This window comes from Mytilus galloprovincialis, chromosome 5 (genome assembly GCF_965363235.1).
Source record: "Mytilus galloprovincialis chromosome 5, xbMytGall1.hap1.1, whole genome shotgun sequence".
In the NCBI taxonomy this organism is placed as follows: domain Eukaryota; kingdom Metazoa; phylum Mollusca; class Bivalvia; order Mytilida; family Mytilidae; genus Mytilus; species Mytilus galloprovincialis.
The window spans coordinates 28,359,362-28,382,614 of NC_134842.1; the positions used below are offsets into that span (position 1 = coordinate 28,359,362).

The 23,253-nt window shown below is 31.6% G+C and overlaps 2 protein-coding genes and 1 long non-coding RNA gene across 4 annotated transcripts in view; 1 reads left to right on the top strand and 2 right to left on the bottom strand.

Moving 5' to 3' along the window:
- Window positions 1-23,253, bottom strand: part of LOC143075539 (uncharacterized) — a 51,144-nt gene that overhangs the window by 20,026 nt on the left and 7,865 nt on the right. For both annotated transcript variants that reach the window (XM_076250980.1, XM_076250981.1), the window contains one exon: window positions 18,206-18,271. In XM_076250980.1, the coding sequence (XP_076107095.1) occupies window positions 18,206-18,271 (66 nt within the window). The remainder of the gene's footprint in view (window positions 1-18,205; window positions 18,272-23,253) is intronic.
- LOC143075536 (uncharacterized) lies at window positions 219-2,142 on the bottom strand. The gene is made up of 2 exons (XR_012978340.1): window positions 1,280-2,142; window positions 219-637 (listed from the first exon to the last, which is right to left on the bottom strand). It is a non-coding gene; the product is annotated as an uncharacterized LOC143075536 (long non-coding RNA).
- LOC143074428 (uncharacterized) lies at window positions 8,836-12,962 on the top strand. Its single transcript, XM_076249889.1, has 3 exons — window positions 8,836-9,439; window positions 11,362-11,470; window positions 12,456-12,962. The coding sequence occupies exons 1-3, from the start codon at window positions 9,133-9,135 to the stop codon at window positions 12,772-12,774; spliced, it is 735 nt and encodes a 244-aa protein (XP_076106004.1). The 5' UTR covers window positions 8,836-9,132; the 3' UTR covers window positions 12,775-12,962.

A 23,253-nucleotide genomic window follows, 5' to 3' on the forward strand; every position in this document is an offset into this window, starting at 1 on the left:
GTCGGACCGTACGAGTATACGTATACGGTCCGGACCGTACGCGTACGGTCCGGATACTCATATGGTCTGGAACATATACATTGTACCACATCTCCTTATTTTTATATGCATTCCAATAACATGAACAATTGTAATTCAATTCTATATACCAAAGCAAAATGAACTGCACCACTTTCATTCACTAGTATGCATCTTTAGGCAAAATACAAGTTCTTAAATGACACAAGATATATTTATTGATAAAAAAATAAAATTAAGTATACAACTCTTTAACCGGTATAAAAAAAAAAGCACAGCTGTGTCATAACTTGTGAAATCTGTGCTGAAAACATAGACATTGATGGTATTTAAGTAATTCCATATGTAAAGCTCAACATTAGCTCGTCAGTTGGTGGTGGACAGTTATAGTTCCTTTCTGCAGGCTAGGATGAATGACTTTTCAGGAAAACCAATTTCACAAAGCAAAACTTTCCTCTAGATTTCTCCTACAATATTCATCCAGTTTAGTTCTTTTGGTTTAATTGGACACCGTCCTGATTTTTAATTTTGCAAACCATTCAGTCTCTTGCTTGCAAATGGTGCATGAAAATAGGATGGGTATGGCAGTAGACAAGTCTCTTTAAAGTGGGTTTGTGCCCTGAAAAAAAGTTTTATAACTTAAGTTTTTTTGAAACTTGTGCAACACACATACCTAAATAACTATAACATAGAAGAGAGCATCATTCGTGTCAATGTTTTGTTCCTGTTTCCATTGTCATTGATATTTTTTCAGAAAGCCTGGGGCATAGCTCATGAATTCCTGTCATTACATCCTAAATTAACATAATTACTGCTAGAATAATTATCAGTATGATATACGTACACTATCATTGTACAGTCCAAGTCTTCAGTATATATAATTGTTGCATTCATTCACTCCTGTGTTCAGTCGCTCAAAAATATTTAAACATCAACAAATGAACTTTAATAAGGACAAGAAAACACTAGAAAAGATACGTACATACAACCCGTGTTTAAGTGTATTTGAAAGAGAAATATATCTGGTTAAACGATGTATAAAGGAGGAAAAAATTGTAGATATTGCATTACGATGCTTTCTACCTAATAGCACGTGGATATGTTTACATATTTAGACTTGACCCAGTATGACCCGTACCTTGTAGGTCACCGCCGTCGTTTAAACACTAGACTACAGTCGTGTATAAGACAATAAAATGCTTAGGCCTGTACTATTTGTGTGAAGTAAATGTGTTTTTTCTGTACATTTAAATTGTTTTACCTGATAGCAAGGACGTATATCTATCCGTTTCCTTCTCAATTCACTTTGTCAATTTCTTCGAGTTCTTCAAAACATACGTATTACTGCGCCCGGAAGTGAAAAAAATATTAGAAATCCTCGTAAAATAATGCTATTTTCAATTTTGTGGAATCCATTTTGTTATATTTATTATATAAAGATAAAAAAAGTTACGATTAATTATGAATTTGCATATCATTATACGGAACGTTTATGGACTATTTTTCCATAGCTGTAAGTCGGACATTTTGGCGGGAAATCATGTACACATACACACGTAGATTGGCTGGTACCTGATCGTAATGTTACACATCAGATATATATCAAATAGCTAATACCCGGAACGTAGTACCGGGAACCAGGATAATACGTAGACAACATACATAACTAATACCGAAATTGAAAACGCTTTACGGTTTCTCGTTTATAAACCGAATTCTGCTTTGAATTATAGAAGATGCAATATTTAGCATGTTCAGTCGACTTTTCATTGTTATATCAACGTCTGAACTAATTAAAAAATCTTTAGATGTCAGATAACACTCGAAATTGACCCGACCTCTTTCCACACGGAATACAAATAATGATAGTTTGTAGTCAGGTTGACTGCTTATAATGCAAAATACACATTAATAACAAGTTCTATAAAACGAACAATACACACTGATCGTTTCTTTAGTCCCCAATGTAAATGAAAGAAACAAAAACCATATCATACCATAAAAAGAAGAGGAGAAATTCGAACATTTCCGGATCTATACCTGGCCAAAAGACCCCCTGCATAGATTGCGTATGAAAAGATGAACCTCATGACTTGAAAGTCAGGCCTTAAAGCACTGCCTTTAAAAATGCTTCACCTGAGAAATATAGAAAATGAGCTTTCTGATTCTCCATAGTGCTAATTAGACATGTAAAATACAAAAAAAAAAGCTGTCACCTTTTAAAATTATTATTTTTATCCTCTGAGCTTAACTCTGACAATTCAGAAAACATTTTTTTTTCTAAAGTTATCATTTTCTACTGATTATCTTTATAACATTATATTAATATCTTTATCTATTGAAAATCACTTTCAACTTCTTGTGATCAAATATTGAATATCTGCTGAACCTTTAAATTAACAAAGAGTACGTCAACAACAGATTAACCTTTGATTTATAAGATTTCAATTAAATGGTTCGCCCTTTTAATTGCATGTTTGTACCAATGTTAATCTATATAAATAAATGAAAACTAGATTATTACGATTAATTTTGTAATTACGATTAATTTTGGTATTAGACTATGTAGTGACTATTAACCAACTGGTTGAACATGCTGACTGGCGTATAGAAATATGATCATCATAACCAACAGTGGAAAAGTGGTGATCAGAAGCTCAAAGGTTTTGGCTAACCAAAATTTTGCAAAGAACTGATACAATTTCAAATTTTGCAATAGAAATATATTAAGTAGATTTACTTCAAGAACCACTATGGAAAAAAGATTTCAAAAAATTTGGTGACCTAGCTAGATGGACTTTTTAAGCTTTAAAGTTTACGCAATACAACTTGTTCTGAGTGTGCCTCTTATTAGTGGGATGTATAAATATGCAGCCATATCCTATAGATATAATATCGTTAATTTAGATACCCAGTGATTGAAGAGTCCAAAGATGATTCATTGATATCTGTGAAAAATCACTTTCTCCTATCAAATGACCCTTCAATGACACAAAGAGTCAATAGCAGGCTATTATTTTAACTTTATTATTATTATTTTTAATTATGGAATTTGCTTTATTTTTTTTTTAAATTCCATGTCAATTCTGTTTTATAATGTTTTGAGCGGTGCATAACACTTTAAATGCATACAATATATTTAGTTAAGATAGTGTTTTGCGCCACACAGTACAATGCAGTACATTCTATTAAAATGTGCTTTCTTCGTTATAATAGAAAGTGCTGTGTGCTGCACAGAACATTTATTTAGATACAGAATAAACATGGAATTTGTAAAAAATATCATAAAAAAAATCAAGCGCTTAAATAAAGGCAACAGTAGTATACCGCTGTTCAAAACTCATAAATCCATGGACAAAAAACAAAATCGGGATAACAAACTAAAACCGAGGGAAACGCATTAAATATAAGAGGAGAACAACGACATAACACTAAAATGTAACACACATAGACAAAATCCCACGAGAATAATATATATAACATCAAAACCAAATACATGAGTTTGGGATAGACAAGTACCGTGACACGTCTTATCGCAATGTGAATTTACACTCAAAAATAAGAGAAAACAAACGACACAACGTTATAATGGAATACACACAGAAACGAACTATAATATAACAATGACCATATTCCTGACTTGGTACAGGGCATTTTTAAAGGAAAAAATGGTGGGTTGAACCTGGTTTTGTGGCATGCCAAACCTCGCACTTTTATGGCCATGTGAAATATAACATCAAAATGACAACACAGGACTACAATATAAATAAATTGGAGAACACAATTAACAAAGAATCACACGAACAACAGCCAACAAAAGGCAACAAGTTCAAAATTTTAATACGCCAGAAGTGTATTTTGTTCACACAAGACCTATGTGAGACATTTTTCAAATTTCAGGTTGAAATAATAGGCTGTCTAATACAAAAGTGCACACGCTGAAATGTCTCGCCTTCTATACTAATCATTGATATTATGTTGATAGTCTTAAGTATAAATCTAAGCTTTATTACAACTGTCACATAAACTTTACATTAACCAAGATAACTAAACAAAGACCAATGAACCTTGAAAAAGAGGTCCAGGTCAGATGAACCATGCCAGGCAGACAGGTACAGCTAACAATGCTTCTATACAACATATATAGTTGACACATTACTTATAGTTTAAGAAAAATAGACCAAAACACAAAAACTTAACACTGTGCAATGAACCGTGAAAATGAGGTCACGGTTAAATAAAACCTGCTCGACTGACATAAAGATCATAAAATATTTCCATACACCAAATATAGTTGACCTATGGCATATAGCATTAGATAAAAAGACCAAAACTCAAAAACTTAACTTTGACCACTGAACCATGAAAATGAGGTCAAGGTCACATGACATCTGCCCGCTAGACATGTACACTTAACAATCATTCCATACAACAAATATAGTAGACCTATTGCATATGGTATGAGAAAAACAGACCAAAACACAAAAATTTAACTATAACCACTGAACCATGAAAATGAGGTCAAGGTCAGATGACACCTGCCAGTTGGACATGTACACCTTACAGTCCTTCCATACACCGAATATACTAGCCCTATTGCTTATAGTATCTGAGATATGGACTTGACCACCAAAACTTAACCTTGTTCACTGATCCATGAAATGAGGTCGAGGTCAAGTGAAAACTGTCTGACGGGCATGAGGACCTTGCAAGGTACGCACACATCAAATATAGTTATCCTATTACTTATAATAAGAGAGAATTCAACATTACAAAAAATTTGAACTTTTTTTTCAAGTGGTCACTGAACCATGAAAATGAGGTCAAGGACATTGGACATGTGACTGACGGAAACTTCGTAACATGAAGCATCTATATACAAAGTATGAAGCATCCAGGTCTTCCAACTTCTAAAATATAAAGCTTTTAAGAAGTGAGCTAACGCCGCCGCCGCCGCCGGATCACTATCCCTATGTCGAGCTTTCTGCAACAAAAGTTGCAGGCTCGACAATAAATTGTTTAAAACTAGGTGTAATAATAATCATGTACAAAGTTATATTTGGCTGAACAAATATTTTGCTTCTATATCTACATTGTACAATGTTGATATCCTTTCGTACATTATTTATAGATATTTAATGTTTGTATAAACTTGATAAGCTTTATTTTAAGAAAATAAAATAGAAAATGAAAATAGGGAATGTGTCAAAGAGACAACAACCCGACCAAAGAGCAGACAACAGCCCAAGGCTGCAAGAATTATTAATAGATACATTGTATTATCACTAGTATTTTTCTATTCTGACATTAAAGATGAACTATGAAATGATATTAATTTGGTTGTGCAGCATGCATTGATGTGTAGCTTTGTCATGGTGTATTTAAAGGATCTCATATTTAATGTCCTGTATTGAAGGAGCACATAAATTAATCTTGCATTAAATCTTCCCTGCATGAACAATATAAAAGCCTCTCTAAAAGGTTCTTTACTGAATCTAAGCAAATGTGGCCTTACCAGCGAAGCTCTAAATGCTACTAATACTGGGTTAAATTACATATTAAAGCAGTCTATTTTGCTGTATTTAACACTCTGATTTTCCCCCTAAAGTTTTGGTAAACAAGAAGTTAAATGTGATGACCCCCCCGCCCCCTTTCCCCTTTCTGTGATTGATGTAAAAATGAAACAGATGGTTAAGTATGCTTACAGGAAGCTTGTTTCTGATGAATTTTTAGTGCAATAGAAAAATGTAATGAATATTTACAATATGGACATTATGTGTAATAACGTACATGTATAAGTATTCCTTTAACATGAAGTTGATGAGCTATGAAACTGAAAATGCATCACACAAATGTATAACCCTTTTCTTATGATTCTGATAGCTTGATAAATCATATCAGGAATCACTAATTAATGTAGTTTAAGGGGTAATACATTTTTACCACATGTCAGATTTACTCTAAATGCTTTTGTTTTTGAGATATAAGCCAAAAACTTCATTTCTATTTAAGTTCTATTTCTAGCTATGACAGCCATGTTTTTTGCCAAACAGAAATTAAACACAAACTTTATTCTAGAAGTCCTATATAAGGAGCATTCAGCTGAACTTTGATTGGAATTAGTTCAGTAGTTTCAGAGGAGAACAAATTTGAAATATTTTACAGCCACGGGGTAGTCACCACAACCCCGACAATGGATGCCACAGTTCCTTTGAAAAGTTGAGCTAAAAAATGGGTTTAAACCAATCCAATATATGGCATCACTACATGTACCACCATCCTTACTAACCAAACACAGTGGGGTATTTGCATGTCTTCCTCAAAAGTCTTGAAAATATAAAACATAAAGGAAGAATTCTAGAATGACTTGGCAGTATAAAAACTTAATATTCTTCATGAGTATACAAAAAGGTTCAGCTGTTGTTTACAAAAATAAGATATAGATTAATTGCCAAAGAGAGAACTATATCTACCAGGGACTTGAGGACACTGACATAAACATCTACAGATTAAAAACCACCTTCAACATTGAGCAAATCCAATGCTGTATAGAAAGCAATAAATATGGAATATTTTAAAGGAAAAACCGGTGAATGACCATAGTGATCAACTAAAACAAATATCTTTCTTAAACAAAAAAAACATATACATTTTGGGAGTGTGTAATCCAGAGGTTGTTGTTGGTTGGTTGCTGCCTTTCCTAATTGTTTTTTTCTATGACTAAGGCAAAAATTTTAAAAAATCTAGCAAGTTGTAATTCTATTTCATTATGCACCAGAGCAGGTTTGAGAAAGAATAAAAGGTTGAAATTGAAACTATTTGAATGGAATAAAGATAAGTTTACTGTAAAGACACATGCAGCAGGCTGTTCCATATACACTATCATTGATTTTGTTATCTACATTACACTTTTTTTTTTTTTAGGTCTAAAGACTTGTATATAATTAGATTAAATTACATACTGAAATTATGTCTCTTTTGTAAGAATTGTGTTATAAAGCAAGGGGTAAGTTTACAATATATTGCTACATGGTCTTAGTAAAATAAGGTAAGGTAAAGCAAAGAGAGAAAAAAACAAATTAAGACTACTATAAATACCAAAAAATAATCTTTCACTTGACCCATTTGAAACCTGTTTATTTGTTGTTGTTTTTTTCAATTTTTAAGAGGTTTAAAGTTGTGAAAAAATGCTTCACCTGAGAAATATAGAAAATGAGCTTTCTGATTCTCCATAGTGCTAAATAGACATGAAAAATACAAAAAAAAAGCTGTCACCTTTTAGAATTATTATTTTTATCCTTTGAGCTTAACTCTGACAATTCAGAAAATCACTTTCAACTTCTTGTGATCAAATATTTAATATCTGCTGAACCTTTAAATCGACTCACAGTTCCTTTGAAAAGTTGAGCTAATAAATGGGTTTAAACCAATCCAATATATGGCATCACTACATGTACCACCATCCTTACTAACCAAACACAGTGGGGTATTTGCATGTCTTCCTCAAAAGTCTTGAAAATATAAAACATAAAGGAAGAATTCTAGAATGACTTGGCAGTATAAAAACTTAATATTCTTCATGAGTATACATATGTGAATAATTTAATTTTGGATGTAACGCGTCTTCTGATTGGCTGACGTTGTTTTGTTTATAAAATCATAGACACAATTTTGTCTTGTGACCATGACGTCATCAACGTTTTTTCATGATTTAAGCTGGTCTAAAATAGAATTTTGAATTAAATTATAAGAAATAACTGTAATATTTTATCAGTCTATTCGAAATAATATAAAAAAATGTGGTGTACACTGTTGAATAACCTGCTACACGCGTTATTCAGTGTGCACCAAATTTTTTATGTTATTCCTTCATAGACAGAAAACAAGAATGTGTCCATAGTACACGGATGCCCCACTCGCACTATCATTTTCTGTGTTTAGTGGACCGTGAAATTGGGGTAAAAACTCTAATTTGGCATTTAAATTAGAAAGATCATATTACAGGGAACATGTATACTAAGTTTCAAGTTGATTGGACTTCAACTTCATCAAAAACTACCTTGACCAAAAACTTTAACCTGAAATTCGCACTAAATTTGCACTATCATTTTCTGTGAAATTGGGGTAAAAACATTAATTTGGTATTAAAATTAGAAACATCATATCATAGGGCACATGTGTACTGAGTTTCAAGTTGATGTACTTCAACTTTTTCAACTTTATCAAAAACTACCTTGACCAAAAACTTTAACCTGAAGCAGGACGAAAGGACGGAAGGACGGACAGATGGACGGACGGACGGACGAACAGAAGAACAGACGCACAGACCAGAAAATACTATCGTAGGTGGGGCATAAAAATATTACAGTCATTCCTTAAATAAATTTTTATAATGAGAAAACATTCAACTACACATTATGATATTTTCAAATGTAGTGACCAGCTGACAACATAAAATTGACGCATGCTTGTAGTTCAATTAAGAGACACTACACAGTCATTGAAAGCTCTATTTTGGTGAATTTTAGTAAATATTTTGAAATTTTTATTCTGATTGTTTTTAAAAACATAATCTGAGTCTATTTGAATAAGGTATTGAAAGCATACCATAAATTACATATATGTATGAAAGCTTAAGGCATACATTTAAGCTAAAGAAATGAAATAAAAATTCTTTTAATAAATTTACTTAAGCTTTTATTGATCGAGTCTAGGTGTTTTGATCCATGGTATTTGTCCTTGACGTTCAAGGCTTTGGGTGGGTCAAGGCATATTTATTAACCCAGGTGAACATGGTAAAGCTCTTTGTCTGTTATCTCAAACTGACCATTGAGTTCAAACATGACCATGTTTAAATAGCCACATGACAATCTTTATTGTTTATAAATAAAATTGTGGTCACTGAAAAGGAAATGATTGGAGATTTCAATTGAAATTGATTCTGATTATGTTTGAGCAATTAACATTTCTATCATAGATCTATCTTAAAGCCATATGATAGAAATGGACAGCAGTGCCTTTTTATGTGCGTTACTTAAACATTTGAAAAACAATTATGGACTTACACCATGTGTTAATTAACAGAATAAATTTCAATACAACAGACACACAAACATGAATGAACTTCTAACAAACTTGAAGCCTAAATCAAAATGGAATGATAAGACAGACTTGTACTGGACACTTAATGGTAAAGGATCATCAATACCAGAAATTTCAAGAATAAAGTATTATGTAAAATTGATACTGCTAGGAGATTCTACTGTTGGTAAATCTTCTTTACTCAGATCTTACTGTAGATGTTCTTTATGTTCTCAAGACTTAGTACTACAGAAACGACTTACTGCAATCCAACAGTGCCACAGTAAACAAATACAGCTACAAGACAGTCATGTTCAACTCAGGATTTTTGACACAGCAGGTAAATAAAATTAGCATTAATTTCATGATTTTATAAATATAAGGAGATGTCACAGTGGTATAAGTGCCAATGAGACAACTCTCCATCCATGTCACTACTTGTAAAAGTAAACCATTATAGGTCAACGTATGGTCTTCAACATGAAGCCTAGGCTCACATTGAACTGTAAGTTAGCTTTTGTTCTTTTTCCAAAATTCATATTTCAGCATGATCAGGATGACAAAAAGTTAAAGAAATATTAAACCTTTTTTTTATATAGTCATCAGGGCATGGCAAACATAAATATAAAAGCAGGCAATAAGAAAACCTAACCTATTTTTAAAAGGCGTAGATCAAAGTCAAAACTGCGACACTTGATGATGAGGAAATGATATGAAAACTGTGTACTATGAATGAATAAAAGGAGATGACGCATGAAGATATCAAATTGTGACGTCAACCCAACAACACAAACAACCAAAATACATCTAAGTGTCAGCACACAGTCTTCAACAACAGACTAATGTAGCTTTTCTTGTTGCATTGAAGACCCATTGCCTTTTGGTCTGGTTGTTGTCTCTTTGATATATTTCACATTTTTAATTTCATGTAATATTTCAAGCTACACGTATTATTAAAATAAAATTGCCCAGTGTCTTCAAAGTTGTGAATTACTTAAATATAAAGACTATGTAAAGACCTGCTATCAATAAAAATTCAAAAAATTACAAAAAATATGTGTTCTATATTGTCATGAAATTTAAATTAATATATATTATAAACATTCAAATTTTGAGTACACTGTACCCCATTTTGATAAAACTGACATAACTAAACAAAATTTCAATACAATCTTATCAACTGACCAACTATATAATATATTAAGAAACATGTACCCATCGATCTGTAAGATATCACGTTTTTCTTATAAGTTATTTACATTGGAATTTAAAGTACCGGTAACAGTAGTAGAAATTGGGACATTTATATATAATGCCATAATCTGATCAAATTTACCTTTTCACATGTAAATTTTAAAGGTCTAGCTAGCTGATTTGAATATTGCAAGGTTCCTCTTGACCATGGTCTCTAAAGGCAGTGTTTTTTATTTGGGCAGAATCCTATGTCAAATACCTCCAGACTATTTCACCATATTATAAAGTTACCAGCATATAAACCTAGAAAGCTTTTTTAATCAGATAGGATAATAGACCTCTGGAAAAAAATTGAGAAAAACAATAGTGATTATAGGAAAGCAACTTGAGTTTATGACCAAAACTAATGCTACTAAAAAAGGAATACCAGTGTAAATAAATGATATAGTCCTAAGGGTTGAAAGAATAATGTTCAATAATAGTATCAGGCCTGCACTGTCCTCATTCATTGTATTCAAGTTTACAAAAATTTAATAATGGAAATGTAGCCTTTTCCAACCATGAAATGAAATCATGACTGAAGGTCTTTGTCATGTTTGTAACATTCAAATCTGTTTGATTTCTGAGTGTCTTTCTCACTAGAAGCAGATAGTACCAGCTTATTTTAATTTAATGCTTATTCATATTAAAAAAATAATGTATTTTCAGCCAAGCAGTGACATTTAATTCTTATGAAAAACTGTCTATTCCTATTATGATAACTTTTGTTTCCAATATATATACTTTTTCCTTCCTCTGTTTATGTGTTTGATATTGTGCACCATCTATGATCTTCATCTGTATACACGCACAGGCACTTGTCTCAGAATTTGTTTTCCTATATATACCTTAATATGTTATTTTAAGGTATATAAGGGGGGAAAAAAATCGGAAAGAAGTGCCTGTGTCTGTACAGTAAATCATGTTAAACACTCTGCTATGTATGAAACGGTATTTTGTTTAAAGATCTAGAGTTACAGGAAAAATAAATGACAATATATTAAATTGTGATTTCGATAATACTTATAGGTGAAGAAAGATACAGAAGTATAACACCATCCTATTACAGAGGTGCTCATGGTTGTCTATTGATGTTTGATGTCACTAAAACCCATACCTTTGAACATATACCCTTATGGTAAGTTTAGAAACATTGATATCTAAAAATTCGGGCTTAGGTCTATTACTATGAGACATAATTACACATAAAACCAGAAAATAAATGTAGATAAAATTTAGAATGGAAATGGGGAATGTGCCAAAGAGACAACAACCCGACCATAGAGCAGACAACAGCAGAAGGTCACTAACAGGTCTTCAATGCAACGAGAAATTCCCGCACCCAGAGGCATCCTTCAGCTGGCCCCTAAACAAATATATACTAGTTCAGTGATAATCAACGCCATACTAAACTCTAAGTTGTACACAAGAATCTAAAAGTTAAAATAATGCAAGACTAACAAAGGCCAGAGGCTCCTGACTTGGGACAGGCGCAAAAATGTGGCGGGGTTAAACATGTTTGTGATATCTTAACCCTCCCCCTATACCTCTAGCCAATGCAGAAAAGTAAACGCATAACAATACGCACATTAAAATTCAGTTCAAGAGAAGTCCGAGTCTGATGTCAGAAGAAGTAACCAAAGAAAATAAAGAAAATGACAATAATACATAAATAACGTCAGATTACTAGCAGTTAACTGACATGCGAGCTCCAGACTTCAATTAAACTGTTTTAAAAATTATGTCTACATCATATGAATATCAGGCACAATCCTCCCTGTGAGGGGTTTAGTATCATACCATCATAACATATATGAGAAGAACATAACCTGTGTCATGCCAACAACTGACCAATGTCAACTAGTGTGTTGCTGATGTTGTTTTGATGGTTGTAACTGAAATACAATATATAAATATCAAAAATCTTTTTGGTTAATATCATAACCATTTGATTTTTTTAAATTTGACAACTGATCATCAACGAAAATATAAACGTGAAAAAAAATCTGTTAGATAACAGACACAAATTTCTTAGATGCTAGTTAATTTCAAGTTTGCATTGTACTGGTAATTAATAAATGTAAAGCTTATTAATGTTATTAAAAATTTTCAATGTTTTGTAGGTTTCAAGATCTACAACAGTACGCTCTTCATCCAGAAAACTTAGTGATAATTCTTGTTGGCACAAAGTGCCATAACAATGAGAAAAGGGAGGTAACCAGAGAAAAGGCTGAAGCACTTGCCGAGCATCTTGATATTATGTATATTGAAATTAGCTCTGAGGAGGAGATAAATATCTCAGAAGTTTTTGAAAAACTTACAGCAAAAATAATCGAAACATTCAGAAAAGACCCAAAGGTGTATTCCACTGCTGATATCACTTGCCTTATTGGAAAACAAGACAGAAGAAATGCAAAAGAAAAAGACAAATGCTCTTGCTGATTTTTAACTGTGAATCAAGAATTTTTTGATTTTTTTCTATCATTGCAAAAATTGTGACAGGATAGATTTCACAAAAATTAGAAATTGAATTTCAAATTTTGATAGCATTATTCAAACATTTGTGTCAAATGAGGCATTTCCTCCAGGTTGTTATAACTTATCTCATATAATTGTTCAGTAACAATACTTAATGAATGGCTGTTATTTATTTTGAATTTATTGAACCTTAAAATTAATTTTTGACTCTTCACATTGAATAATCCGCGAAGCGGATTATGTTAAATGTGAAGAGTCAAAAATTAATTTTATGGTTCAATAAATTCAAAATAAATTATTGCCATTCATTATAAATAAATTTCTATCAAAAATAAGGCTCAAAGATATATATTAATACAAATAACAACGTACACAGATGTTTGCGTATGAATACACAAGGTTAGAGTGGGCGTGTCGCCATAAAAATTGATAACATTGAAAATAAAGCTAATTATTTTAACCAATCAGAAGACAGTAAATACACCAAATTTATTTATATAGTGATAATTGCACACAATTATTTCTGAATCTAAATAAAATCAAAGGGCATTGATGTATGGATAGCTCGCTCCACACATGGAATTCTAGTTCTGTGATAGTAGACTGTGAACTAATTAAAACAATAAGTAATATTCACATTAAAATACTATACATGTTTAACTTAAGACGTTAAAATTCAACCTAATTTTTGAATGGTAAAAGCTAATTAATATGCCCCAAAAAAATGGAAAATGTAATAGTAATAGGGAAATGAGAAATTGTAAATATATGTCTAGAGATGGTGATTTGGTGTAAAATTCAATGTGCCATAGTCATGATTATATAGTTTTGTAGAAAATATGATAGTATTTATGAAATAGTCACAAATCGCTATTGAAAATTGTTTTATAAACATATTAATCTGTTTAAAATAAAAAAAACGAAATTAAATGATCATGGGAAACATTAAAATCTCAAGCAGGGTATGTTTGCAAATGTTTTTTTTATAAATATTATGCTTAGTTTACCAGTGAGCATACTTTTCCATGTTTACATAAATGTTTTATCATGTTAAATCTATACTTATGTTTAATTTATGTTAGAATACTGTACTTTTAAAATATTTAAACACATTAAACGTGTTGAATACTTGAGAAACTGAATAAATTACTTTCTCCTAACATATTACTTCTTGGAAGCATGTCTAGCATTGTGATAGACACAACTTGTCCATGTTACAATTATTTTAACTTTGTACATTCATAACATTGATTTGAATGTTTAGAATGATGAATTTCATCATATAAAAACAAACAGGAAGATGTGGTATGATTGCCAATGAGACAACTCTTCACAAGAGACCAAATGACACAAGTATTAACAGCTTACTTTTCTACTAGCTATTGTAAACAAGGGGTCATCTCAATATTATATACAGACTACAGTCCTCCATCTTCATGCTCTCCATGTTGCCTCTATTAAATAGCAGTCCCTCACTAATATTGCCACTTGACTGTAAATTCAGAACATTATTGCAAGGTTTTTATTAATGCAAAAACTGCAACTGCTTGAGTATCTCAATAATTAAGAACTAACATTCTGATAACTGAAACGTAACCCTGTGCAGCTTGTTATTCGAAATCGCAATAATTAAACTTGCATTTTTGACTTTTCTTGAAAAATTGCAATAATAAATACATGCATGAATAATTTCTGAATATACAGTAATATGCAAAACCCACTTTTTCTATAGACAAAGGGACCTGTCATTGAAAAATTAATGTGATCATCTCTTTGAAAGTTTGACGTATGAACTCTTATATTGGTACGGTTCGATAATGAAATATCTGTGTCACAGATTCCCCTTGATATGGTCTAACATTCAATACATCAAATGTGGTTGTTCCATTATTCAAATATGGTTGTTCTTTTGCTTGTAAATAGTATCTAAGAAACAGACCTTACAAAAAAAACTTTACATTGACCATTGAACCATGAAGTTGAGGTCAAGGTCAAATGAACCATGCCTTACTGACATGTACAGCATTTGTATATATATATCTAATACTGTAATAAAGTTGACCTATTGCTTATATATAGTATCTGAGAATTGGACCTAACCTTGAATGCTTACCATTGATTACTGAGTTATCAAATAAGGTCATGGTCAGGTTATAAAAAAGAAGATGTGGTATGATTGCCAATGAGACAACTGTCCACAAGAGACCAAAATGATAAGTCTTTCTCTGACAGACATGATTCTCATTGCAACTAGTTGCTACTTGATTACTAATAATAACTGAAATATTCAAGTCAAGGACAACAAATATAAGTCAGATAGAACTTCAGAACATATTAGGCATCTGTATACAAGAAATGAAACATCCAGGTCTTCTCCCTTCTGAAATATAAAGCTTTATAAAAATACTGGAAGTTTAAGTAGTCACACACACTGCATTAACTCTATGTGAACATGGTGAACATTCTGCATTTTGAATAAGTTGATAAAAAAATTGAAAGACCAACACTCTTGCCACTTGCATACAGGTGAGACTTTAACTTAAGACACATGAAATCAAGTGACAATTTATTTACTAGGGAGTAATTGTCTGCTATAGGTTTGAAATGTACCATACAAAGGGTTAAGAGACAGACATAAAACCTTAGAACATATCCACTCAAATTCCATGGAATGTTTTTTCCTATACCACAATTCATGATGTGTGAGTTGACAATAACCTTATATAATATGATAAGGCCTATTACTTTTTGGTCCAACAAAAATGAAGTTCACTAACCGCATTGAATCAGTGAGAATTTGAAAGTTTGTCTGAATGATAGAGAGCCATAAAGATGTGTCAAGATGACAGCATGTAATTTGAATTATAGCGATAAAATAGCTAAAGAGATATCATAAACTTGGGAGGAATGAACTGAAGTGAAAAACTCCAAGACAGAAATATCTCTGGTGTTGTAAGATATAAGGTAATAGTGACTTTGACTGCAGCTAAAGGGCATATTTGTATGTTAACATTTTACAGCATCGTAATAGATGATTTATCGTTTCTACTCAATAATGATTAGACGAACGTACTAATCCTTTAATCCTCTTATAAGATGGACTTTAGAAAAGAAATGTTAACTGTCTGTGTATATAACTTATTGGGTTAGTCCTATAACAACAACATTCACTTTAAACCACATAAGCCAACATAACATTTTATTGAGTAATAAATTATGAATGAAATGAATAAAATTGCCAAAACTGATTCTTTTTCAATAAAATCTGCTATTGTAATGAAAGTCTGATGATATAATCTTTTTCCTGTTTACTCCTCAATAAAATATCCACAATTCTTATATTAAGAATTAACATCATGTTTCCTGTAATACACTGAACATCAATGTATCCTCTAACCAATAACGTTTTGAATAAACGAATAAATTAATTGTAAATTCATAAACCTTTTCCAAGGTACTTTTATATGTACAAATAAAATCATGCTGAAATGAACTGAAGGTATAAATTTGAAATTACTAAGCCATAGATCCTGCAGTTTCACTAATTGTCACATTGCTTCATATTATGTAAAGTAAAAGATAATGATGCGGTGTTTCCCCAAAATTAAACACTACATGATCTTGGTATACAAGATCATTATTGGCAAATAAAGTATACAGGATAAATAAGTAAGGTAGCAATGTCATTCAGATTCTATTGAATGATGTTACACAACAGTGTACATCAATTATTGACATATTTGAAATGCAATTTTAATTATAAGTTTGCAACATATTGCACTAACATGGTTAAATTACATTAATACACCAACCCTCTTTGAACGTGTTGTAACACACATTATATGAGGGGTTTATTATTGAATATACTGCTTGGATTATAATAAAGAGTTTAAAATGCTGGATTTCATTCTAGAAAACCATGAAAACGAGATAATTTTCCTGTACAGAGTCTTTTTCTTAATTTTGCATGAATACTGTGGATTCAATTACTTTCATGGCAACAAATTTTGTGTTTCAAGGAAAACTTGCATGTTTGTGGATATTTAATTTCGTGGTTTTGCTGAGGTTTCTGTACTATCATGAATATAAAACATATGCCATTTGTTGAACATTTAATTTAGTGGTTGTACCCACAAAATCCATCAAAATTGGTATCCAACAAATAATAATGAATCAACACTATACGTTAACATGAATTTAAGGTCGAATACAGTTCAGCGAAAACAAGTGAAACTGCGAGCTACTGCTCACTGATGATACCCCCGCCGCAAGTGGATAATATTAATAGTGTAAAAATATGCAAGTGTTCGGTAAACAGGAAGTTGTCGAGTGATGAATCTGAAAACGCATCACACGGTATAGCTGACTTATATAAATCCTGAAACCAAATTTCAGAAATCCTTGTATTGTAGTTCCTGAGAAAAATGTGACGAAAATTTTCAACTTGGCTATCATGTGTAAAATCATACAAGTGTTCGGTAAACAGGAAGTTGTCGAGTGATGAATCTGAAAACGCATCACACGGTATAGCTGACTTATATAAATCCTGAAACCAAATTTCAGAAATCCTTGTATTGTAGTTCCTGAGAAAAATGTGACGAAAATTTTCAACTTGGCTATCATGTGTAAAATCATACAAGTGTTCGGTAAACAGGAAGTTGTTGAGTGATGAATCTGAAAACGCATCACACGGTATAGCTGACTTATATAAATCCAGAAACCAAATTTCAGAAATCCTTGTATTGTAGTTCCTGAGAAAAATGTGACGAAAATTTTCAACTTGGCTATCATGTGTAAAATCAGACAAGTGTTCGGTAAACAGGAAGTTGTCAAGTGATGAATCTGAAAACGCATCACACGGTATGGCTGACATATATAAATGTTGATACCAAATTACAGAAAGGGTGGATGTGTAGTTCCTGAGAAAAATGTGACGAAAGTTTCATGGGACGGACTGACTGACGGACTGACGGACTGATGGACGGACAGACAGAGGTAAAACAGTATACCCCCCTTTTTTAAAGCAGGGGTATAATAATATTATACTATCTTATAAATGTTGTTATACTCAGATGTATTTTGACTCTACCTACTAAATATAGCTAGGTATACACATTCATGAAAATCCATCCCAATCTAAATTATAAGCACAATGTCAGAAGAAATTTACTAAACACATATATGAACGATCAGCTATTGCTAATAAATGATATCCACTCTTTTAAGTTTTCTGTAAATGGAAGTTAATTAGAGAAAGCTGTGAAAATACATTGCATGGCATACAGTGTAGCATGCCCAAATGATTCTCAATATAAGATTTCAGGACACTGATTTTGTGAAAATTAGCATTTTTAAAAACTTGATTGAAAGGACTACAGAACTATTATCTACATACCTCAAAAGTAGTTCTGGTCAGTTCTCCTGGATGGTGGTTATTTTCATCAGCTGTTAGTTCTAATTTCTGAAGAAGAAAAAAAAAATAATAATAAAATTTTGAATTGAATTATATCTTCATGATCTTAATTAGCATGATTAGTATGGATGCATGTATATGTATTGAAGTCTGTTCAAATTTCAGTTGCAATTTAATAATGCATATTCAAGACCAGAACATGTTTTAAAAATGTGATATATTTGCATGATCTGGATATAAAGTTATGAACCCTAATTTGTACAGTAGACTGACACATGTGCTAGTTGTCAAGGTAACAGTCTCCAAGAAGACAGGTGGTAAACCCTTAAATTAGCAATTTCAATGTTTAAGTCTTTGGTTTGACCCAGACAGGGATTGAATCCATGACCTTCCCCACTCAATCCATGACCTTCCCCACTCAATCCATGACCTTCCCCACTCAAGGAGGATCTAAGGTGGATTCTCACCTATGGACATCATCTATGAAATATCTAACTATATTAAATAGCACTCACAAAGTTACCAAAGTTTAATTGACCACACAGCTCACCTGGTAACTAATAATATGCTTATGTAAAACAAAATATCTATGTTCTATCAAAACCTATCTGACCATAGTTAATTATCAATTTACTGCAGACTCTTAAAAATAATGTTATTAACTTTTATTATTCATGTTATATGTAAATATTAAAGTCAGTTGTACTCTTGGCTTTGTTGATAGGACAGCAGATGATAAAACTATTTGATGACATAACTCATCACAACTTTTCATTCCTTCAAGTTTCTTAAAGAAAGAATGTACTTATTTTTCATTTTTATGGGCATTTAAATTTTATCTGTAACTATCATTGTCAATGTTTCCATTAAACTGTATTTTAATCATCATATTACAACAAATGGTTTGGTGTTTAATTTTGATTTGTCCCCATCCTCCCAATTCAAACATAGAAAAATAAACTCAATATGAAACAAACAAAAATACATGTATCCATCTGCCCTGATGAAATTAGCAAAGATTTTAGAAGATCTGGGAATATTTTTATTTTTTACAAAAGTTAGAATTTTTGTCTTTTCCTACTTTTAATTGTCCTATACATAATATATTTGATGCTGGACATAAATATAACAACCAATCAATCATTACCATGATAACGATGATAATGATGATTACTTTCTAAAGACTGGAATTCTCAAAGACATTTCAAGATTTGAATTTTGTTTCAATAATAATTATTTAAACATGTTAAACAGAATAAATGGTTTTACAGTATGGTTGGGCCACGGTTTTTTAATTTGTTGGTTTACGGATTTTCTTCATGAAAAAGTCGGGTCGGTCGGTCGGCAAAAAAAATTAAAAAAAATATCTTTCAAGACAGAAAAATATGCAAAATAAATATATATTTCGTCTTTCTAACAATATGGTTGATATGCTTTTTTGTCATCATTTCTTTAATTTTAGTTCGATGAAATATTATTGCTCAGCTGTCATAAACATCGCATGACATTGTCTAGAATAATTTTCCGTAAAAAAAGGGGGGTGTGTGCACAGACAAAGATGAAATTAAATCGTCATTTCACAAACAAGAAAAACAGATTGGCGTAGCTCTATTCCAGAAAACTTGGTGAATGATGATCTTCAAGCACGAAAACTGATTAAGAAAAAAAATGTAAAAACGTCATACGAAAATAAGTTTCAACACACGTGTCAAAAACGTAATAGACTCGTCCACTGGAAAAACGAGAATATCGGGTTAATCTGTTGTCATGCATTCATTTTTTTTTTTTTATCCAAATGGACGATATTTTTTTTTTTATTATCTATGAAACAAGAAAATTCCAAATGATTTGTTAATATTCAGTACTTTAACTTGATGTCTTCAACCTGTTCACATTTGGGCAAGTCTATTTCTATGAGATGATGCATCTTACGGACTGATGACAAATAAGCGAAACGAATTTATGGTGTAATAGGTTTTAAACATAGGTTTCGTTCCGTAAAATTATTTGCGCAAACAACATTTCAAGGTCAGTTAAAATTCATTTGTCTATTTTTAGAAACGTAAACTGGAAGTTTTATTTTTGTCACAACAGAAAGTGTTATCTATTTAGTTAGTGATTAATGCATTTCATTTCATAAAAAAAGAAAATTTTAATTATTTGCAGGGATAATGCATTTGTTAGGATCGGCAGGAATAAAAAAGCATGAAAAGTCAATTTTATTTTTATTCTGGAAATCGGCAAAATCGGGTCGGCGGATCCGTAAACCAACAAATTAAAAAATCCTGGCCTTGTTTGTAAGTATTTTTTTTTTTTTTTTTTGGCTTGGAAAACCAATTTCCACCAATTGTTGATGTAGAACAGTAACCATAAAAATTAATAAATAAATATATACATGTATATATGTAGCATGTATATAGAAATTCTATTACTATTAAGATGAAAAGATTCTTAAGGTACATTCAGCTATCAAGATTTGTGACTGTTGCTTAGCATGCATATTGCTAAACAACAAAAGCAAATAAACATAGAAGGGTATATTTGTCCTATCCTTTATATATTTCCTGTCTCAAATTTAGACCATACAGTACTTTTAACCTTTGGTGTAATAATAATTTAAACCTATTCTGTTTTTTTCTACTTCAATGACTATTCAAATTTAAATGTCTTACTCAGAATAAATATTGAACATTTGTCCATAAGTATTTTTCTTAATCCAGGTCATTTCAGAATGATGGATGTCATCATGGTCATGTGGTACAATAAAGGATGGGAATAACATTAGGTATCATCAACATTTTCTATAGGTTAGCTTAAGCTTATAAAGAATATACAGTGGGGACACTGAGTAAAATGCCTCTATCATGTATTTGCACTGATGAAGTGTGAATGACCTAACTCCTAATGTTTATGACGATTGAAAAAAGAAATTGGAAATATTTAACCCTTTCTCCATTGACATTTTTTTTACACATACCTGATTCGCATAGGATTTTTTCAATTAAAAAAAATCATCAGGTTTAAAGTATCAATGCATTGCAAAAAGGAATATTTCATCAATGAAATTCCAGTCAAATATTCTCTTGAATATCATTTTTATATTAGATACAAATTTCATAAGTTCTGATAAAGATTTTTCCTTGGTAAGACGTTTCAACTGAAGCACTACACAGGCGTCAAAAGGCGTCATTATGGAGTAAAGGGGGTGGTGTTAAAAAGCGTCATTATCAGTCAGGGGACTTACTGAAATAAGTGATTTTTAAATCACTTATTTGAGTAGCAAATTTGAACTTTTGTCTCAAATTGTGATTTTGTAGTTTTACCAAAATTTCAAACACATAGGTTTAAATAATATCTGTTCATTAGTAAAATTGAAAAGAATTGTATTTTTTGCTTCTTTTAAGTAGCAAGGTTTATGCTTTTGATCCTATCATTTAGCTGCAAATTCTATTTTAGTTGAAAAAATGCTGTAATAATGGCTTTACATAATGAACTGATACTTTCTTAACAGATTTGGTGGGGGGGGGGGGTTGAAATTAGTGGGGGTTATTAAAATAATGATACTTAAAGAAGTGATTTTTGGAAAGGAAATTGAGGTATGATACTTAAACAAGTGACTTTTATGTCATTATCCTAGATTCAGTACAAGGTCATCACCTGAGATGACCTGGTCATCCTAGACAACACAGATGTTGGTTCTGATAAGTTTAGAAACATAATTAGTCCCTGGATCATTAGTATTCTATATTTAAAGCTACAGTAAAACTAAATCACTTCTTCTAGTGATTTTTTTTGTACTACTTAAATAGGTGATTATTAAAGAAAGACAAAGTTCTTAATTCCAACCTTTATGGAAATAATGTTACTTGAATCAGTGATTTAGAAAATCACTCATTTAAGTAGGTCCCCTGACTGATAATGGAGGAAATATTTAACATGTTTAATGACATGTATCAGTACATGTATGTTAGGTATTATTTTCTACATTATTACAAGTATACAACATGATTTAATATGTTAATTTCCTACTAGGATGTTAAAATTACAAATAGGCACATATGTTCTTTTACTATGTCACATGTTTACAGTCTTCGTCCATGTTGTCACAGCACCTGTACTTATACCGATCGTACACAATGTTATACATCATTTCATTATTTGTCAATACAATTCAATGTATTCAAGTACCACTCCTTTACTTCTACCCATTCATGCCATTGTAGTCATTTATTATTTGTATCAGTATCACAATCAAAAACGTCCATCTCTGAATATAATGTCAATAACGTTGTAGGGATATGCATCAATGAGACAGCAACCCTATAACGTAACAAAACTATATCATCTTCTACACAATGTAGAGGTAAACATAAGGGGACAGCAACCCTACGACGTAACAAAACTATATCATCTTCTACACAATGTAGAGGTTAACATATGGGGACAGCAACCCTACCACGTAACAAAACTATATCATCTTCTACACAATGTAGAGGTTAACATATGGGGACAGCAACCCTACCACGTAACAAAACTATAACATCTTTTACACAATGTAGAGGTAAACATAAGGCCTTGAAGGCATAAAACTTTGCTCAGTGCTTGGAGCACAAAAATCATGCTTGAAACACATAATCCTGTATTTTGATTGGTTGATTCTCGAGTCTGAGTACAAAAATCTTGCTCAAAAGTTTTGACCATAAGGCCAGGTCTTCAACAGTAGACAAGTCTGATATGCAAGTGTTCAACAAGTTCAAAGTTGACCAAAACTTGGTCCAAGCACATGTACAAGTATCTAAATAAAAGTTCTCCTTGGTACAATTTGTAATTTGAAAAGAAAAATAAATTTATCTAATCATACATGAATTTAGAATCATTTTTTTTCCATCTACAAGAAATCACATTGTCACATTTACCATTACAACAGACATGACAGACATTCCCTCATTGAGAAATTAGTTAATGACGATCGAGGTTATCCTAATAATCACAAAGAAATAAGACTTCAAAATTGGAATCATATATCATTG

Excerpts from the sequence above, each read along its gene's own strand:
- LOC143074428 (XM_076249889.1), top strand. The coding sequence starts at position 9,133 with ATGAATGAACTTCTAACAAACTTGAAGCCTAAATCAAAATGGAATGAT. Across the intron at positions 9,440-11,361 it reads CAGGATTTTTGACACAGCAG|GTGAAGAAAGATACAGAAGT; the intron begins GTAAATAAAATT and ends TAATACTTATAG. Across the intron at positions 11,471-12,455 it reads TTTGAACATATACCCTTATG|GTTTCAAGATCTACAACAGT; the intron begins GTAAGTTTAGAA and ends AATGTTTTGTAG.